The 19815-nt window shown below is 39.3% G+C and overlaps 1 protein-coding gene across 2 annotated transcripts in view; it reads left to right on the top strand.

Moving 5' to 3' along the window:
• TMEM200A (transmembrane protein 200A) overlaps window positions 1–19815 on the top strand; it is a 179883-nt gene that overhangs the window by 32966 nt on the left and 127102 nt on the right. The window contains exon 2 of one of the 2 annotated variants that reach the window (XR_007889088.1): window positions 15684–17395. Coding sequence is in view for 1 of the 2 variants with exons in the window: in XM_051615318.1 (XP_051471278.1) it covers window positions 15700–17175 (1476 nt within the window). In the remaining variant the exon portion in view is untranslated. Of the gene's footprint in view, window positions 1–15683; window positions 18855–19815 lie in introns of those variants that run through there. The other variant, XM_051615318.1, reaches the window with a different exon arrangement.

Genomic DNA, 19815 nt, shown 5'->3' with positions numbered 1-19815 from the left:
TCACAGCTCTCCAAGCCAGAGTGTCTGTAATTAAATTCAAAAATCAATGTTAATGCTCAGCTGGATCACACAGCACAAATCAGAAGATAATCAGGAAGTGCTGGAAAATTAAAGGTTTCATAGAAATATTCTGTTGGCTGTACTGCAATCCATCAGTGCTCTTCAGTAATGCTTTTTGAGAACAAGTACTACACGGTGGTGTAATACAGTTAGGACCATGGGACACTCTCCAAGGACAGGTGCCACTATGCTTATTCATGAGTGTAAGAGTAGAGTAGAATACAGGTGGAGTGGGGTGCTGCATCATGCATGGATTGTTAGTTTCCAAGCTAGAAAAAGATGACACATTGGTATTTCAGCTTTTGGCCATCTCTCAAAGCTTGCAGTACTTGAGGCTTTCAGAGTGACATGAATGTCCCAGCAGTTCTGAAAACAGTTTAGGTGACACTATCGTCCTGCTGTAGGAATTACATGATGTATATCATACCTCAGATGAAAAGAAAATTAGAATATTCTTACATTTGCTGATCCACTATGAGGAAGGTTGCATGGAATAATATTTATGGCACCAGGGGATGATGATGTCATTAACACTGGCTCTCTTCATTGACATTTCTGTAATGATTTTAGTATAAGTGAGAATATTTCATCAAGAAAGACTGTGCATGTAGACTGCATGCAGGCAAGTCTTGTTTGGTAAGACCTATGAGCCAGAGAAGCAATAATTCCTTCCTAATTTAGGCATTAGTTAGTATTCTGTCCCTCTAGTCCCAAAGCAGGCTGACTCATCTGAAGTTTTCTTTTTTCTCAATCCACTAAGGTTCTGCCCTGGCACCATGTAGTGCACACACAAGCTTTCTTTAAAATGGATAATTTTTTCATTTTTCAGATGTAGTTTTCAGGCTAAATTTGTGGGTCTCCACAAGGATTATGAACTGAAAAGTTAGGAAAAGTGTGCACAGGTGGGCTTCTGTTTGCAGATTTAAGTCAGCTTAAATAAAGTAGATGAATACTGAGCGCTAAGATCCAAACACTATGTCCCTGCTTTCAGCATGTCTGGCAGTGATGAGTTTTGCTCCTGTTATGGCAAAGGGATGTAGTAACAACCATTTGGAAACCATCAGGTTCAGTGTTGTTGCTTACTGTTCCTAGGTGTATGGAAGGCTTCTGTGTAAGTGGCATGGAAAGGCTGCCATGTGTTATCAATAAGCAATTAATAGAGACCTACCATACAAGCATCTCTCCATGGCTTGGAAAACATGACTTGGAACTGTATGGAGATGGACAGTCCAAGTGAAAAATCTAAACAGAGCTGTCAGCTAATCTGAAATGCTTGGGATATTGATGGTTGCAGTCTGCAGCTGGCCAGAAGTCCTTCAAAGATCCTGAATAAACCATTACAAGAAGTAGAAGTTTGTTAGCAAGAAGAAGAACAACAAAATACCAACATCACCTATCCTATTTTCTAATAGTACAGAAAATATGTTTCTGCTTATATAGTTGGCATCTTATCTTTGGATCTTTCTCTTCTTATTTTAGCTTTTAAGGGCTACAGCAGAGATGTGAGTGCCCTGTGTTCTGACCCATTCTTTCACCCACTCAGCAACTCAGCTGTGAAAAATTGCAGAAGGCTTGTGTTAAACCTTTTCTCAAATTCACAGCTATTTGAAAGGCAGAAGCATCAGAGTTGGCTGGTATTTGGAATGCTCTCAGTCAGGATGTATCTTGCTCAGAACCACAGCCTAGGGTGTCAAGGCAGCGTGAGAAGCCACACACATGTACCAGGGCAGTGCAGGCACGTTTCCAAGGGAGCCAGCTGGCATAGGGCTCTGAGGCTTAGGTTCTTATGAAGTGCTCTGAGTGCTGTGTACTTCTCTCTCCAATGGTGGCTGTACTGAATCAGCACAGAGCAGTCTAGGACTTTTCAGTAGTCCATTACTCTTTTCAGTAATTCCCAGTTATGAGGGACAACTGGCTCAAGCATGAACACAGGAAGTTCCATTTAAATATGAGAAGGAACTTCTTTACTATAAGGGTGACAGAGCACTGAAACAGGCTGCTCAGGGAGGTTGTGGATTCCCATTCTCTGGAGACATTCAAAACCCACCTGGATGCAGTCCTGGGTAATGTGCTCCAGGCAATCCTGCTTTAGCCAGGTGAGTTGGACTACGTGATCTTGAGAGGTCCCTTTCAACTCTGACAATTCTGTGACTGTGAGGATTGTAGTAGGTTTTCTTGTTTCTTGATGATGTCTTTGCAGTGTTCTAGGGTAAGGAAAGCTAAAAAAATGGTAAGGAAAACTAAAGAGTAAATGAGAGACCTACATGAAGTGCCTGTGAAGTGGTCATTTCAGCCTCTGAACCAGGTAATGGTTGATACTTCCTGCAGAGGAAAAACAACAGTATGATGTGAAAGGGAAAGGAGGTTCTTGTTCTGTAAGATCTTATCCTCAAGCTGAATCTGGAGAATGTGATTATCTTCCAAATCTGCCAGCAGCTGCAAGTGTATCTGATTAGTTAACTCCCACAGACCCTACACATTTCGTATGAATCAAACAGCTCTCATAACCAGATGCTTCTTTTACCTTCCCTTTTGGTTTAATTCTCATCTGTCATGTTTTTTCATTGCTTGCATAAGTCTCCTTGTTGATTTGATTTTTCCTTGCCTCCTAGCCATGTTCTTATTTATTATCTTCACTTTTTTTGGCATTTGTGTTGGTTAAATTGCATTCTATCTCTGACATTCCAGTCTGTTTGCACATAGTTGCATGATCTGGTTCATCTCTCTGCATGCTCCTCTACCTCTTTATTCACTCTGGGTGGTTCTTAGTGATTGCAGCTCTATCAGCCACTGTTTCAAATGTCAAGTTCAGTTCATGTTGTACAGAACTTTTTCCTTCTAATATTTGCTGTAGTGATTCTTGGGCACATTTTTAGAAGAAAAAAAAAACGGTTATCCTTTTACTTTCTCATGTATATAGCTTACTCTGGCATTGCTGCAGTAGTTTCATTGCTTTGAACAAGTAATAATTACTTTATACACAGTTTAGTCCCATAATGAACTTGAACTTGTGTATATATCCAGCTGTCTAACCCGTTTACCCATGATTTTCAAGAAAGTGCCTCTTCTGCAGAGTCAAAGCTCTCAAGGCTTCCACAAGGACGTGAAGGAGCTAACCTAGTACCTATCTTCAGAATTTACCAATTAGGACAGCATCTCACAAAACTAGAGACTGGTTACACTTCAGGCATGCTCTGGCTAATGACACTAATTTGGATACTCCCAAGCGTTCCATAATGTCTGTTGTATTTTAATGTCTCTTGTCTCTTACTCCATACTTACACTGGCATTGCTGCTGTATTTCCACTGGGAGGAACAGGCATTGAACAGTGACCTTTAAAAACAACTGTGAGAAAAGAGGAATCATAAGCATTTGTTATGTACAATGTCACCAGTTAATTATTTTTTTAGTAGAAGGCTAGCAATGTGTTACCAGATTACTTGAAATAGATTTATTTAGGCAGCTAAAGCAACAAGAAAAACCAAAGCAAAAATTATCCATGGATAGTTGAAGATATTAACTAAAATTCATAGAAAATCTACAGAATTCTATTTAACTCTTCCCTCCACACTCTGAACTGAATACTTGATGGCAGACTGCTGGCAGCTTCCTGCTCAACCTGTAACTACATTTTCAACTTATCTCCCTCTTCCAGTTTCTTCATCCTGGTTTGCTTACACAGAGCTGGGAATTTTGTACTAGTTTATTAAAAGGACAAAAAAAAAAAAAGTAGCCCATACTGTATTGGTACTCTGCTGAGTTTTACTGACCTTTACTTTCTTTTCTCCTAAGCAATACATTCAGAAAATGAGCTAAAGATTTAGACATACCAGACCTACAAATGCTCTGTGATGAGCTAAGAAGACCATGAAGCCATAAGACATAAATTTTACACTAGCTGGAAAAACTTGACTATATTTTCTGTCTTCTTGACTTTTAACACCTCATTGAAGTAATCTTCTAGTTGTTTATGCTGTCTATTTTTGCATCATAGATCAACAATTTTTAACAAGTTGCCTCAAATAACTTCAGCCACGGCTTCATTTTAGTTTAAATGTGCCTTACTTACACATGCTGGATTCTGAACATTATGCTGGCTTTGTGTCAGTCAGGAGGATATTCATTAAAATAAACTGATATTTATCTTTGTAATTAACAGTGACCATACCCAGGCTAACAAAAGTAAGTAGAATGTTAATAGGATAACGTGATGTAGCAGTAGTAATATAAGTGAGGACCTGGAGGAGCTAAAAAAAATAAACGCTGCAAGTCATTTGTGAAAAAATTGCATCCTGTAATGCATGCTTCTGAAAGCTGACATTGCTAAAATTGTTACCTAATGTCATTCAGTGTTGACATCTGTCATGATCATACGGATCAACTGAGATCATGCTTTACTTTACAGAGGGTAGCTCAAGTATGTTAAAACACAGATGTGTGGACTTGATGAACGGAGGGCATTTAAGTTGCACGACACAGTAGGTAAGCTAGCATACTATCAGCAATGCATCCTTTCATAGGTCTGTAACTAGGACACCACATTTTAGTAGGCAGTACCATTAATTACTCCAAATGTATTAGGAATCTTCTAATTTTTCTCAGGTCTGGCAGCCTGCTGTTTCACAATCTCTGCTAGGGTGTCAGTCTAACTGGAACAACTGGATGGAGCTGGTTTTCTGCAAACTAGCAGGACAGGGATATGCTAGTTCACAGATGCAAAATGAAGTGACAGCAAAAATCAGCTGTGTTTCAGAGGCTTTGGTCCCATGGAGATGTGTATATTTGAAATGTAGGGCAGCAGGATGGAGTATAGATGCCTGAGGTGAGGGAGGCAGATCTTTCAAGGGTCATGAAATAAGGTTTTGTGGTAGATGTGAAGTCCTCTGAGTGAACAATACCTGGGCATTCTGGAAGCAGGTAGAAGTGAGGATTTAGCGGTTCTTCTGCTCTACTTAACTGGCCTTACTTGATGTACTACCAAGGAACTGTTTGTTTTAACCCCTGGTGGTCTTCACAGACTGTTCATGGTAAAAGAAAAAAATGGATTTACTAAGCAAATCATGAATCTGTATCTGTGACTTCTCCTAACAAAGCATAAGATACAATTCCATAAATGTGACCCATAGTATATCAGCTTGTCTTTCTCTTAGCATCTCACTATGCACAGCCTACTTGGCTCCCTGTGGGTTCTTGCTGTTTGTAATATCCTTAATTTGGGGTGTTACAGCACAAGGAAAGTGGTTTTGTAACACAAGTGATAATGGAGTTGATTAACAGTACAGAAGAAATTGTTTGTGAAGGATAAATTACTTAGTGGGAACTATTTTAAGCCTTCATATTCACATTTATAATTTTATACATATGAAATACTAATTTGTGTCTTGAAACTGCTGCTCTTATGTGTACCTTGTAACTTGTTTTGACTGTCACAACCCGAGTACCAGCATGTGTGCTTACAGGTTCTGCTGATGCCCCCATGTGGAGGTCGAGCTAGATCACTTTTGCCTGCAGCTGAAGACGTGGTTGAGTTTTACTGTTAATTTAGTTAATAATTTATTTCTGTACCGTCCATTAATGGTAAAAAAGCTTTACTGTGTGGATACCAAAAGTATTTTTGAACTATGCCTTCCATTGTCTGCAAAGTAGTGCTTGACTATCCCTTTTTTGTCTCCAGCATTTGAAACTATTGTTGGTATACTGGGAATAGGATCACATTAACCAATTTACTCATTTTTGTAGGATTCCTGAGACACAAGAAAATTTTAATTCCATTATTCATTCTCTAATATTAACTATGATCTAAAGATGGCCTAATTGGTTTGTCAACATAGAGTAACCTAAACGTCATGCACTGATTTTTCTGTCCCTGTGGATGGAAATAATTGTATTGTGGCTATCTCAGAGTACACCTACACCACTGAGTCACTGAACATTACTGTAGAAATGCTTTAAAAGTCTTTAAACGTGACTGCTCAGATACTGTGACCCTGCTAGCTACGGTAACAGAGACCTTAGCTGGAGCTGATTTGTCTTGCTTCTTGGCAGGGCAAGTTAACTCACACAAAGGTCTTCAGCGTAAAAGATATCCTAACACTGACCCATGTGTTTCTAGTGTTTCTTTGATCTTTGTAATCAAATAAGATTTCAAAAGGCAATGACAGATGAGTTGAGCCTAACAATAGTATAGGGTCACAGCTGTGCTGAAGCAGCTCTTCCTGTTGGCCATATAAGCACTATTATCTTGTGGCTGGGGCACTCAGAACTCAAATTCCAGTTCTTGTTCCAAAGACCTCTTGCATGGACTTTTCCAATGAGACAGAAAAAAAACTCCTGATAACGTTGGGCCTTGGCACTTAGGACAGCTCACTTCCCGCACAAGTGTCTTGGTACTAATGTGTAACTATGCTGCCAGGGTTAGTGGACAGGTAGCAGTGTCAAGTTTCTGGCTTTTACAGTTACTTGTTGGTCCTTGGTGCTTAAGTTCTGCTAAGTCAGGCACTTCACATCTTTTTTGTACCTCTGTCATGCACCCAGGTTGTCAAGTATAACTACACAAAGGTACCTAAGTACTTTTCAGAGTTAGCCTCTTGCATTATTTGAGTGTATTTGAAAAATTGGTCCCAGGTCTCTGATAGTAAACAGAAAATGATAGCTTCTCCTCCTTTGAGTTTGTATGTTCTGCAGAACAAGAAGTAATTTCTAGGTCAGATGGAAAACTTTGCTCAAATGTCTTAGTTGTGGAACAAAAATATTTGCTCAAATGTCTAATAGGAAAATTTTTAAATACCTGCTTCATTTTGTTCATTCTATTATTTGATCTTACAATCATTGGCCTTGAATCAGTGGGAAATTACAGTTGTTAGAACCTGCTAATTAACATGATTAACAGAGCATGTAGTGCAGATAAGGACATTTGTTTGGTCTCATGACAGCTGATCACTGCCTACAATAAGTGTGTGTCTAGGCTGCAGACTGCTGCTGACTAAATCAAGTAACAGATTGCTAGTTAAGCTAGATGATGGATCATTAACAGTAGCCAGAGCACTCCAGCATTGTTTGTGCCTGCCACAGTTTTATTCGTAAGTTATTAGAGATTTTGTGCACAAGACCTGAAAAACCAGCAACTCTTACTGCTTGTAAATGAAGATATTTCTTAACATTTTCAATCTTGTTTCCTGATTTGATTTATTTGTTGTGTTTTTTGGGGGGGTTTGTTGGTTTGTGTGTTGGTTTGTTTTATTAGGTAACTGAATTTACCTGGCAGACTGAGCCCTGGAGTGTTTAGTCATGCTTTTCTTTTGCAATAGAACACAGAATCACAGAATGGTCAGGGTTGGAAGGGACCTCTGAAGATCATCAAGTCCAACCTCTCTGCTAGAGCAGGATCCCCTAGAGCAGATTACACAGGAACACATCCAGGTGGGTTTGGAATGTCTGCAGGGATGGAGACTCTACAGCCTCCCTGGGCAGCTTTTTCCAGTGCTCTGCCACTCAGAGTAAAGAATTATTTTATCATATTCAGGTTAAACCTCCTGTGTTGCAGTTTGTGACCCTTGCCCCTTGTTCTGTCGCTGGACACCACTGAGAAGAGTCTGGCCCCATCCTCCTGACACCCACCCTGTAGATATTTATAAGCGTTAATGAGATCCCCCCTCAGCCTCCTTTTCTCTAAGCTGAACAGCCCCAACTCTCTTAGCCTTTCCTCATTTGGTAGATACTCCAGTCCCTTAGTTATCTTAGTGGCCCAGTGCTGGGCTCTCTCCAGTAGTTCCTTGTCCTTCTTGAACTGGGGAGCCCAGAACTGCAGACAGTACTCCAGGTGAGGCCTCACCAGGGCAGAGTGTAGGGGGAAGAGAACCTCCCTCTACCTGCTGAGGTGACAGAGAGTGTACCTTTTACTTTGCTTTTATACATTCAATTTTCCAGAAACATCTAGAGACTGTTATAAATTTTGTTTCATGACTTGTGGTTGATACTCTGATCCGCGTTGTGCGAGTTTGCTTTAGAATTCCCATTGGTTCTGTGCATTTTGGATTTTAGCTTTAGGGTTGCTGGGCTATAGTATTAATTCACAGCGCTCACTTTCTTCTAAAAGAAATTATTTCTTTTTATTCTTTGTAATGTCAAAAAGATAAAGCCTGAAAAAAACCCCGTTAGAATACAGGCATGAAGTTCCACACCCTTCTTTTACATATTTTAAATTAGATCATGCTCATAAAGTAATTAATTAAAAGGTTTAGTTTCTGTTTATACTGAAAGCGCATGGCATAAAAGATTTAAAATGTACTTATTTCACCTGTAAACATAGGTGACTCAAGATAATTTTTGATTATTGAATATGAACACTAATAATGTGAGTGGACAAATGTATCTAAAATAATGATGAATATTTGGCTAAATTGCCAGTATCTACTTCCACTTGTAGTACTGATTTTCACTAGAAAATGGATTTTTGCAAACTGAAGTGCTAAAATAGCTTAGAAACAGATGTTGTCACTTTAGTCATAAAAGGCAGTTATCACCTTACTTAATTTAGGCTAAAAACCCCTAGCTGTTTTTTATTAGAAAAACTCAGACAAGCTGGAGAATGCAGGAAATACAAGCAAAATTGAAGCCTGTTATATCCAGGTTTGGGGTTTTTTTATGTTCTAGGAGGAAAATGGGAAAACTCTTATTAGTCAATCAACTTTTCTTCAAATCTTATAAAGCTTCTCCCCATTTTTTTTCCTCATTCTTTTTTCAACTCCCTCTTGCATTTTTGTTGTAGATCTGAAATATGTTTCGAAACAGGACATGTACCTGTGCATAAGTGAAAATGTCTGTGCCTAAGTAAAGTTGTTATTGGTGCACACTTCTGAAAACACATTACAGCTCTCAGATTCTCAGATTATTAATAATTTAATACAGTGGATACAGGAATTACAGTAGGCATTCTGCAGACAAATACATCCAGTGCTTGAGGGCTTGTGTTTCTTTAGTTTGTCATCTAGGACCTGGTACAACTACAGAGAGCAGGACAGCTGGGAATTTGGGACATTACATGTGACAATGGTGAGGCAGGTGGATTTACACTGCATGGGACAGATGTTCTGTGGCCTGAGAATGTGTTTGGCTGGTGTGTGCTGACTGGGAAGCTGTTTGAGACATGAGAGGCCTGGTGCCAACCTCATGTTACAGGAGCTTTACGTTGGTAAAATCCATGGACTTCTGTAGACTTACACCTGATTTACTACCACATGCCATTTGATGTAGTTGAGGAAGAAACAAATTTAAAAGGGAGTGCAACTGGGCCAGGCAAAAGCTCATAGATCAAATCTAGGCCAAGTCATACAGTGGTGTCTTGAAAGGAAAATATAGAAACTCAGGTTCTTCCTTTCTCTCTTTGATGTGTGCTCTGTGCTTCTGAGAGTGGCTAATGAGCTCTGTGTAATGCTGCCAATATATAATGTTGCTGATTTTGCACAGAATGACAATATATGAGCTGGAAAAGAAATAATAGCAAAGAGGATAAGGAGCTCAGGCATTCATCTTTGTGCACTATTGCTCGGTGTTCACCTTACTTTTGACCTTGGTATAATGGTTGAAATAATGAATGCATATGGCAGATGCTGTAAGTGATGAAGGCACTCAAAAGGGATTTTTGTGTGGTGTGATTTAAAGAATGCAATCACAACATTCCCTGAATCTGGCTATCAGGTATCTTCACTTAGCTTACAATTATATTTATCCATATTTCTTTGTTTGTAATTTTTAGTTCAAATTCCACAGTTACTGGTCGATTATTTCAAGTTAGTTTAGAGCCAAACAAAACCCCAGCTGATTTGAGAGATGGAATTTCACATAAGTAAAACGTGAAGAAAGACATTCCCAGATTGGAGCAAGTTTAACGTGTGGCCTCTAGGGAGGCTGGGGACAGAAGCTCTTGCCCCGTGAAGACACTGAGCAAGTGGGGCTGATTCAGCCCTGGAGAAAAGATGGCTCAGGGAGGACCTAACAACAGCCCCCCCAATACCTACAGGTTGATCACAAAGACAGAGCCAAACTCTTCACAGTGCCAAATGGTGTTGGGATAGGAGACAACAGGCACATTGCAACCAGAGGTTCAGACTGGATGTGAGGAGGAACTTTCTCCCCATGAGGCAGTGGTGCAGGCTGCCCAGGAAGGCTGTGCTGGCCCTTTCCTGGTGGGTTTTGAGGCAAGACTGGGCACAGCCCTGAGCAACCTGCTCGGACCATGTAGTTGGCTCTGCTGTGAGCAGGATGTCAGTCTTGAGACCTGCACTTCTGTTTACCTTGGATTATACAATGACCACATGATTCTATATCCACATAGTGTGCGTGAACCAGGGCTCTGACCTGCTAAGTCAGCTGTCGTGGCCAGTATGTCCCAAAATTTCATTTGAAAAATAAAATAAAGCTCTTCAAGCTCACTTCCGTGTGCTTTCAAAAGGAAGGAGAGGCTTGTGCTACTGCAGGCACAAACTGATTATCCGTGAAAGCTTAAGTGTTGATCAGTTGGGTCTTTGTAACCAAGTTCAGTAACCTTTGTAACCTTATCCAGTTGAAAGGTCAGTTAATAGTAACGAAGTATAATTTTACAAGACTAATTTGGTGGATTTTGGGGGTTTCTGGATTGGGGTTTTCTTTTTTTCCCCCTCCAAATAATAGTAGTTAAATGGTTTCTATTGTAAGTTTTGTGACTGGGGTAGTTTTATGACCTTTCCACAAAGTCATTATGCAGACACTTAGCCTAACATCTTGGAATGCCAGATTAGGAAGCTGGGCTATGAGAAATAAATAGTTTATAGTTTGTGGAACCAGAAGATGTTAGTTGGAGCCATTAGAACATGATAAGGAATTTGTTCCTTTCATTGAATCTGTGCCCTTTCACACACCTCTCATATTTTCCTGGGCTGCCCAGCATTAGAGCCATTGTCTAAATACCAGCTCTTGCCTCAGTTGCTGTTAAAACAGAAGAGTGCAATCTGTAATAGGTTTTTGCAGTTGACACATCTCTTGTATCTGGAATAAGCAATCAGTGAGTCGACTGGGCTCAAATCCCATCAAATCCTATCCCACCCATTTTACTGGTTGCTTAGATTCTAAGGGATAACAGTGTATTACTTGTGTAGACAATTACTAACTTCAGAAGGACTCTGAGTCACACCTCTTTCCTGCCATATCTCCCTGTGGAGGTGTCCAGGCTGTGCCAGTCACTCTATACTCTGCACCTACTCTAGAAAATTCCCAGGTCACCAGCCTTCTGCCTCTCTTCCTTTCTCTAGGCTGGCAAAGTCCGATATGGGCACTGTATTTCTGTCTGATCATCAGTGATAGCCTGAATTAGTGAGAGAAGAGAGGGATCCTCATCCACTTGTGCTAGATTACAGTTTGTCTATGATAATTTATCTATGTCTTACCTTTGTATCACAGAGTGAACCTACCATTTCTTTGTCGTTTTGATTTGTTTGACCACCTGATTTAGTTAGGAAAATGCATTATTCTTTGCTTGACCAGTGTAAGTCTAGTGGTTACTCACAACAAACTGTTTTGTGAAAACTGTTTTTACTCTTCTTCTTTAGTTTCTTTATGGCAGCCTTTCCTGGAGCATCTTAGCAACCATTCCCCATATTGAAATTGATAAAGGAGAATTCCTCCCAGCCTCTGACAGCCTTGGCTTGGTTAGCCAGTGTAATGTAAGGAAGAAGGATGTCACTCCACATCCCAGGGTGTTGCTTCTCTTAGCATTAACCATTTTGCATCACATCTGCAAACTTTCTTGCAAACCTTTCCTGCATGAATTTATTCCTCTGGCTCTATTATTCTCTCCTTGGATGGGCTGCAGCCCCTCTTGGGGCTCCTTGTCTACTCTGTGCAGGACTGGACTTAGCCTACAGCCTGAAAGAAGGGTGAAGTACATCTTGCTAATGCCCATTAGACTCTTGACACTTCAATTCTAACCACTTCATTCTCCTCTGTGTGAACAATGCAGAGAGTGAGCAAAAGCAAGAGTGAGCAGGAGCTGCTCTTCAGGATCTCTACCAAGACAGGCTTTTCTTAGGTGATCTTTGAGTGGCTGACAGGGCTGGTGTCAGGGCCACTCTGTAACGACACCACAATACGAAGCTGAAGAAGAGATACATCTGGGCCACTGTTTCTAGTAAGACTAAAACCCTAAGCTGTCCAGGCTTCTGAACCTGATGTTCTCACTGAAGATGAAACAAACAGAGCAGCTACGATGTCAGAGAATCACTCAGCATTTGTACTTTGAGAGGAGCTTGGCAGCTGTGGTGCTCTTGTATAAGTAAGATCGTTGTGTTGTATAACATTTACCACAGGCCTGTCCCTTTCTTTTTGTTCTGTATCCCTCATCCATTTTACCATTATTTGATTGGTTGTAGAGCACGCCTGTGTCGTTCACAGTGCCACCAAAGAGATGCTGTCTGAACTTTTGACATCATCTTTATTTACCTCTGAGTCAAAGTCTTCTAGACTACTGTTTGCTTGTTCAGAAGTTTGAATTCAAACTTAAGGGTAAAACTAAATGCAACCACTGTACCAAGTTTGAGAAAACAGCATTTGTCACTGCACTCATTATGGCTGTTACAGTGAAACTAAACAGATTTGCATAATAAATCAGATGTATCTAAAGATAATATTTTTTTTAAAAAAAGTTTCCATCTTAAGTAGCTTATAAGCCTTTCCAGCCCTGTGGCGTATTACAAATTATTATTTAGAAACCTAGTTATTTTTTCTATGAAAGAAGATTTAATAATATTGATGTGAACTCAAGAACTAGGAGACTCTTTCTGTGTATAAAATATGTTTGTATCTTATTGCAGCCAGACTTTCTCTCCCCTGCATCCAAGTTCTGATGCAGGTGAAGTGAACAAAGGAACAAAGCATTCCCCTGAAATGCTGAAGCTGTGTGGCTTGAGAGATCTTGCTTTCCTATTTATTTTTCTCTAGAGAGTAAAATAATGTTATACAGAAAATTGTTTTGACAGAAACTCATAAACACATAGGCATATGAGAAGGTTTTGTTTAAATTTTTAAGGACTATCAATGTCAAATAATTGGAGGGGATTTTAGATTGTTACATTAAAAAAAAAAAAAAGACTTTTCATGAAACATTCAGGATTTTTTTTTTTGCATTGAACTATTGAAATTGCCCAGGTAGCATAAAAATGGAAGTGAATTTCAAAGGGTGAGAATTACCAGAGAGATTAGTAACATGAAACCTGACAGTTTAAGTGACGTTTCTGAGATTTTTGGAATAATGCTATGAATTTCTCTTTCAGAAATGAAAAATTGCTGTGTACTTAGCACCCTAGGCCTATTTTGAGGTTTTTCCTTCCTAAAGAAAGAGTTTCTCACAGAGTGGATGTGCCCTGTCCTTTAATACTGGTCATGCAGGGAGAGAGTTCACATTGCTACTCTTTCTATCATCTGAATTGCTGCTTAACAGATAACAATGAACACTGGATTTTATTTTATTTTTTTCTCAATTAGTCCTTCCACTTGGCTATCTATTTCAAATTCCCTGTTAATTTCATAATCAAGTTAATTGTTGGTGGGTTGGACCAATTTCTGTTTATAGATATGCTTATGTGACACCTGCTGCAGTGTTGGAAATCTCTGACAGTGTAGAGGGTGTCTGCTTGTTTCTCACACCATTATAGATGTAATATGTTGGTTTTTTTCAAGGGTGCACTGCTAAGGTTTTGTTTGCTTGTTTGTTTTTTTAAATATATATTTTAAGAGATCTGATGAATATTACTGCCTGTGAATTGCAAGCAGTGACTGGTTTGCTTTGCCTCTCCTTTTCAGCCTCTTACATTATTAATCCAGCCCAACTTGAGCTTTATCTGCTTGTTAAATCATCCCGAGCTTTGACATGAAGCCTTTTCCTCTGCAGCACACTGTCGACCTTTCTTTATCTCTGAACCTAGTGAGTCCACCAAAGAGAACATAATTTTTTCATACCTGGCTTATAGCATCTTAATTTTACTCTGTAATATTATCTATTATTCATTCTGATATTCATTCATTAAGCTCAGAAACTATTTTTGAGTCTGATAATCAGTTGCCTTGTAAAATAAAATACAATTATCCTGGACTGTGTTGTTTTGTTTGTTACTCTTACTCATAAAACACTATCAAACATGGCTTTCTCTTTTTAAACCCATGCTGGTAATGTTTCTCATGTAATAGACAAGCCAGGTATGAAAGTAAATACAAAATGAAAAAATTTCCCTTATAAAATGATGAAGCTTTAAATTGATGTACTTGAAATTTTTGAAGATTTCTTGTGTGGTAAACAAAACTTGTAAATTTGATTTGTACTCCATATATGAGGAACCAAGAAGGGAAGAAAAAAAGATACAGATATGCCTAAAAGATGATCAGCTTTATTAGGAAAAGGCAAAAATGATTCTGAAGTTGAGACTCAGGTGACCTGAATAGGCTTAATGAAAGCTTATTTAAATGATGGGATAAATGGGTATTGATATATGCTGAAATCTGTAAGCAAAAGATCTTTTAAAGGGGATGCATTGAACTATCTGTATTCATAGACGTGTGTCATAAATTTTAAAAAGAACTACTAGCTAAAGTGCTAAAATTATATAAAACACAGAGAAGATAATAATATATTATTGACTTTGCTGCAGAGCAGCCCAGAGATAAATCATCTATTAAGACTTCTGAATATTTTAATCTTTAATCCTGATATGTCACCACTAAGAGCACTAACTTTCTGCCATTGTCTGTATCAATGATGGAAGTTTTATTACCTACATCTATAATGGTAAAAGACTTTTGGAAATCTTTTCTAAGATATCATGTGAATCTCAAAACTGTTACTATGTTCTTACTGGATTAAGATATAGCGATGTGGGCAACGGTCCATCTTCTCTCCCCCCCAATACCAGCCCGCGACAAGCAGCTTTTAAAAAATCATTGATGTTTTGATTATCAAGAAATATCATAGAATCCTAGGGGTTGGAAGGGCCCTCGAAAGATCATCTAGTCCAACGCCCCTGCCAGAGCAGGATCACCTAGAGCACGTCACACAGGAATGTGTACAGGCGGGTTTTGAATGTCTCCAGCGAAGGAGACTCTACAACCTCTCTGGGAAGCCTGTTCCAGTGCTCTGTCACTCTCACAGTAAAGAAGCTGTTTCTGATGTTTATGTGGAACCTCCTATGTTCCAATTTTCTCCCATTGCCCCTTGTCCTGTCACTGGATGTCACTGAAAAAAGCCTGGCTCCGTCTTCCTGACACTTGCCCGTAATATTCTAAACATTGATGAGGTTGCCCCTCAGTCTCCTCTTCTCCAAGCTGAAGAGACCCAGCTCCCTCAGCCTTTCCTCACAAGGGAGATGTTCCACTCCCTTAATCATTTTTGTGGCTCTGTGCTGGACTCTTTCCAGTAGTTCCCTGTCCTTCTTGACCTGAGGGGCCCAGAACTGGACACAATATTCTAGATGCGGCCTCACCAAGGCAGAATAGAGGGGGAGGAGAAAATATCTACAGATTAACAAAGTGCTGTTTGTATTTGCAGACACAACCTTTGCTTGCCTCAATATTTCTGCTTTTTTTTTTTTTTTTTTTTCCCCAGGGCACAATATACAGCTATGATAGCAACTGGAGGAGTCATAACAGGACTGGCTGCCTTAAAAAGGCAAGACTCTGCCAGATCTCAGCAACATGTAAATCTTGCCACAGCACCACCTACTGAGGAGAAGAAGCCAGTTAGACGCCGGCCCAGGACAGATGTAGTGATTGTCAGGGGCAAAATCCGGCTCTATTCTCCATCGGGATTCTTCCTTGTTTTGGGAGTGCTTATCGCATTCTTGGGCATTGCAATGGCCATCCTTGGATACTGGCCCCAAAAGGAACAACTTTTAGGATCTGAAAGTAATCTACCTGTAAATGAAACCCAGGTCCTGAGAAGCCAAGGAAGCATTTTACTTCGTTTCTTTGAACAGCATATGCACTCAGATAAGATGAAGATGCTAGGGCCCTTCACTATGGGCATCGGGATCTTCATTTTTATTTGTGCAAATGCCATTCTGCATGAAAACCGTGACAAGGAGACAAAAATCATACACATGAGAGACATATACTCCACTGTAATAGACATCCACACCCTGAGGATCAGGGAACAAAAGCAGCTGAGCAGTGCCTTCACGGGCTTGTTGGGGGAAGGAGAACTTGGGCACAGCGGGAGTTCCTGTGCATCCCGGCTGGCTGCAAACACGGTTGCACCTTTCTCTGGCTTCAAGAGTCATTTTAGGATGGATAGTTCTGCTGAAGAGGATGAGATTATCGTAAATGAAGACAGGACCTCTGGTAGCCTCCTGCCACCTTTGCTGACTGAGCAAACTGATTCAGTCTTTGGACTTTACCCTCACTCCAGCAAGGCATCAGATGACAAAAACACTAGCTCTATGAAGTGTGAAACAAAATCCATTGTATCATCTTCCATTAGTGCTTTCACACTTCCAGTAATTAAACTGAATAACTGTGTTATTGATGAGCCCAGTATAGACAACATAACTGAGGACTCGGAGATCAGCAGGAGTCGGTCTAGAAATCTGTCAATGGATTCTCTGGCCGTTCCTCTAACTGATACCAATGATTCCTACAGACCAGCTGCTGTCATGCTGCCACGACACAATTCATTTATGGACACTCCATCAGATCAGTTCAAATCTTCTATGACTCTTGGGCCAAGCACAGGAAAGCTTTTATCTCCTGGGGCTGCCAGGAAACAGTTTGGGTCCAATACATCTTTGCATCTTCTGTCTTCACATTCAAAGTCCCTGGACCTGGACAGAGGTCCATCTACACTCACTGTACAGGCTGAACAAAGGAAACACCCCAGCTGGCCCAGATTGGATCGGAGCAACAGTAAAGGTTACATGAAACTAGAAAACAAAGAGGACCCAATGGATAGGTTACTTGTGCCACAGGCAGTGGTCAAGAAAGACTTTACTAATAAGGAAAAGCTTCTTATGATATCAAGATCTCATAATAATTTGAGTTTTGAACATGATGAGTTTTTGAGTAACAACCTGAAGCGAGGAACTTCTGAAACAAGATTTTAATATTTAAATTGCAATTTAGATTATGTCATACAGTATTTTTTTAAAAAATAAAAGATTTTGGCAAGTGTTTCCTTTTCAGTGAGACTAGTACAAGCCTGTTTTTAACCAAATGCTTAATAGCCCGTTATAATTGGCTTGTGTGAGCAGAGATCTTCATCTTTGTAATGCCAAGAGATTTTTGTCTTAGTAACATACAGCTGCAATACTGTACATTATAATTGTTGAGAGAGTTTGGGTACAAGTGATTCCTGTTTTTCCCGAGTCATTGTTTCTTTTCTTCTATATAAGCATGTTACTTTTTATTAATTTGACTCCAGAACCCTGCATTAGAAAAAGAAAGTTCCATTTACTGGTGAGTTCAGTTTACTTCATGACCGCAAGAGCCTAAAACTGGTGCTTGCAGCCTAGAAGGGGAGGTGAGCAGGAGCACATCCTGGAATTGTCAAATCCAAGCCTTTCTCCTAGGTGTAGTCTTTTACACATGGTACATCTTGGTAACTGAAGTCTTGCCTTCATCAGTGTGAGAAACTTGTTTACATATTGGGGTGGGTGGATAGAAAAGAGTGGGTATAATTAAAACAATTTTTGCGAATTCTTTGTAATTGGTCGAGTTGAATACCAGTGTTGTGAATTATTGACTATGCTTTGTACAATAATCTTTCTTCATCCGTTATAATTTAATCTTGTAATTCCAAGAAAAAAGTATGTGAAGTAAGAAATCTGAAAATTCTTCTGGGATTAGTTCCCTAAACCACTTTGATTGGCAGCAGTTTTAAAATCAAAGCACAGAGAAACAGTTAAAATCATAGGAACATGATGAATGCCAACAGGATTTTAGAAACATAGTGTATAATAAGATGATATTATGACATGAATTTGAAAAGAATAATTGAAAATGAATGTATTGCCTCTCATTACAATAGCAAGAAGCTAAATAAATAGATCTCTTATGTTCAAAATTCTGATACAAAGCATACAATTCAATATGTATACTAACATAGTCTGAAAACCCCTTGCAAATTTTGATTTATATATTTCATATAATTATTGCTATGATGGTTCACTGGAGGCTTAGCTGTGTTAATTTGCATTACAAGATTGTGCAAAAGGAAGTGACATTTAAAACAATGTTTTTCTCAGCAAAGCAAGCTTCACAGTTGACAGCTGTAGGCTTTTGCTAAAGAAAATGGAAATTTAAATGTGCGTACCAGAAAGTGTTCATGTATTTCATTAGGGTATTTAGGCTGTGATCCTGCCATGACAGCCATGCTAGAGAATGTCACTTCAAGCTGCAAAGTTCACATAACAAGATGTTGGTCTTAATTGGTCTTTTTTGATATATTCACTTAAACTCAATACTCAGGAATTATTTGTAGTGGCTTTTCCCAAAAAGAGTCAAACCTGTTGAAATGTTGTTCTTCAGTTACTCTGATTATGAAAGATGAGAGGTGAAAATACCCTCTTTGGTTTGTTACTTTTTAGCATTCAGCTCCATATTCCAACTGTGTGATGTTCATGTATCAGGATCATTACTTGCTCGGTGAATTGAGGCGTAGTGTTAAAACTCTTAGAGCCTCAAGCCTATATATTGTAACAGAGTTGGCTAAATATTTTGCTATGAAGCTTTTAATAACTTCCTGGTTTGTGTTCTTAAGATATTTGCTATTTTTTGAAATAAAATAAGCTGTCTATCTAAGTATACCCATTGCAAGTCCTCTTTTTCCTTTACAGTCTCAAATCTCCCATATCAGAGTATAACTAGATATTATAACATTGTATATAACATTGTGCTTTAATGTATTAGCCTGCCAGTAGGTATTTGGCTGTGACTAATTGATTTCAATGACATCCCTCCACATGAAAAGCCTGAATATTTTTTTAATGCAATGTGAAATATATTCTAAGTGTTATTCATATATGGAAATGTTGTATAAAAGAACATCCTGTTCTTTTTAGTTTGGCGGTAAGTATTCTTATAAAAATGGGAAACGCTATTGAAGACATGAATGATGTAAGCTTTTATTTCCTTAATAGCTACATTAAATCATAGCTTAAAAGCTTTTTCTTTGGTACCATCATATGTGGGAATGGTGAACCTTTTGTAAGTATTGTAGGGCATGACCTTTTAATTTTAGCATAGATACCTGGTGCTGAAAAATATGTTCACTTTGGAAAAAATTACCCACTTGGGAGACCAAGGTAAAGCTACTGACTTAAAGCAAGAAATCAAAATAGCACCTTATAAAGAAACTCGGTGGTTGAAAGACTAGCTCAAAAATATTCCCAAATTGCCCCCAAATGGGATATTACATTTGGATAGTCACGGGATGGCTGAGGTTGGCAGGGACTTATGAAGGTCATCTTGTCCAACCTCCCTGCTCAAGCAGGACCACCTAGAGCTGGTTACCCAGGACCGTGTCCAGACAGTTTTAATAGCTCCAAGGAGGGACACCCCACAAACTTCCTGGGCACCCTGTGCCATTGCTGAGTCACCCTCAAAGTGAAAGAGTTATCTGATGTTCTGAGGGACCTTCCTGTGCTTTAGGTTATGCTTGTTGCCTCTGGTCTTGTCCTGTCCTTTCAGAGCCTGGCTCCTTCTTATTTGCCTCCTCCTTTATGTGTTTACACACTCTGATAAGA

The sequence above is a fragment of the Apus apus genome, chromosome 3 (genome assembly GCF_020740795.1).
Source record: "Apus apus isolate bApuApu2 chromosome 3, bApuApu2.pri.cur, whole genome shotgun sequence".
NCBI lineage: Eukaryota > Metazoa > Chordata > Aves > Apodiformes > Apodidae > Apus > Apus apus.
The sequence above is the reverse complement of the archived record's forward strand: the minus strand, read 5'-3'. Positions and strand labels throughout refer to the sequence as shown.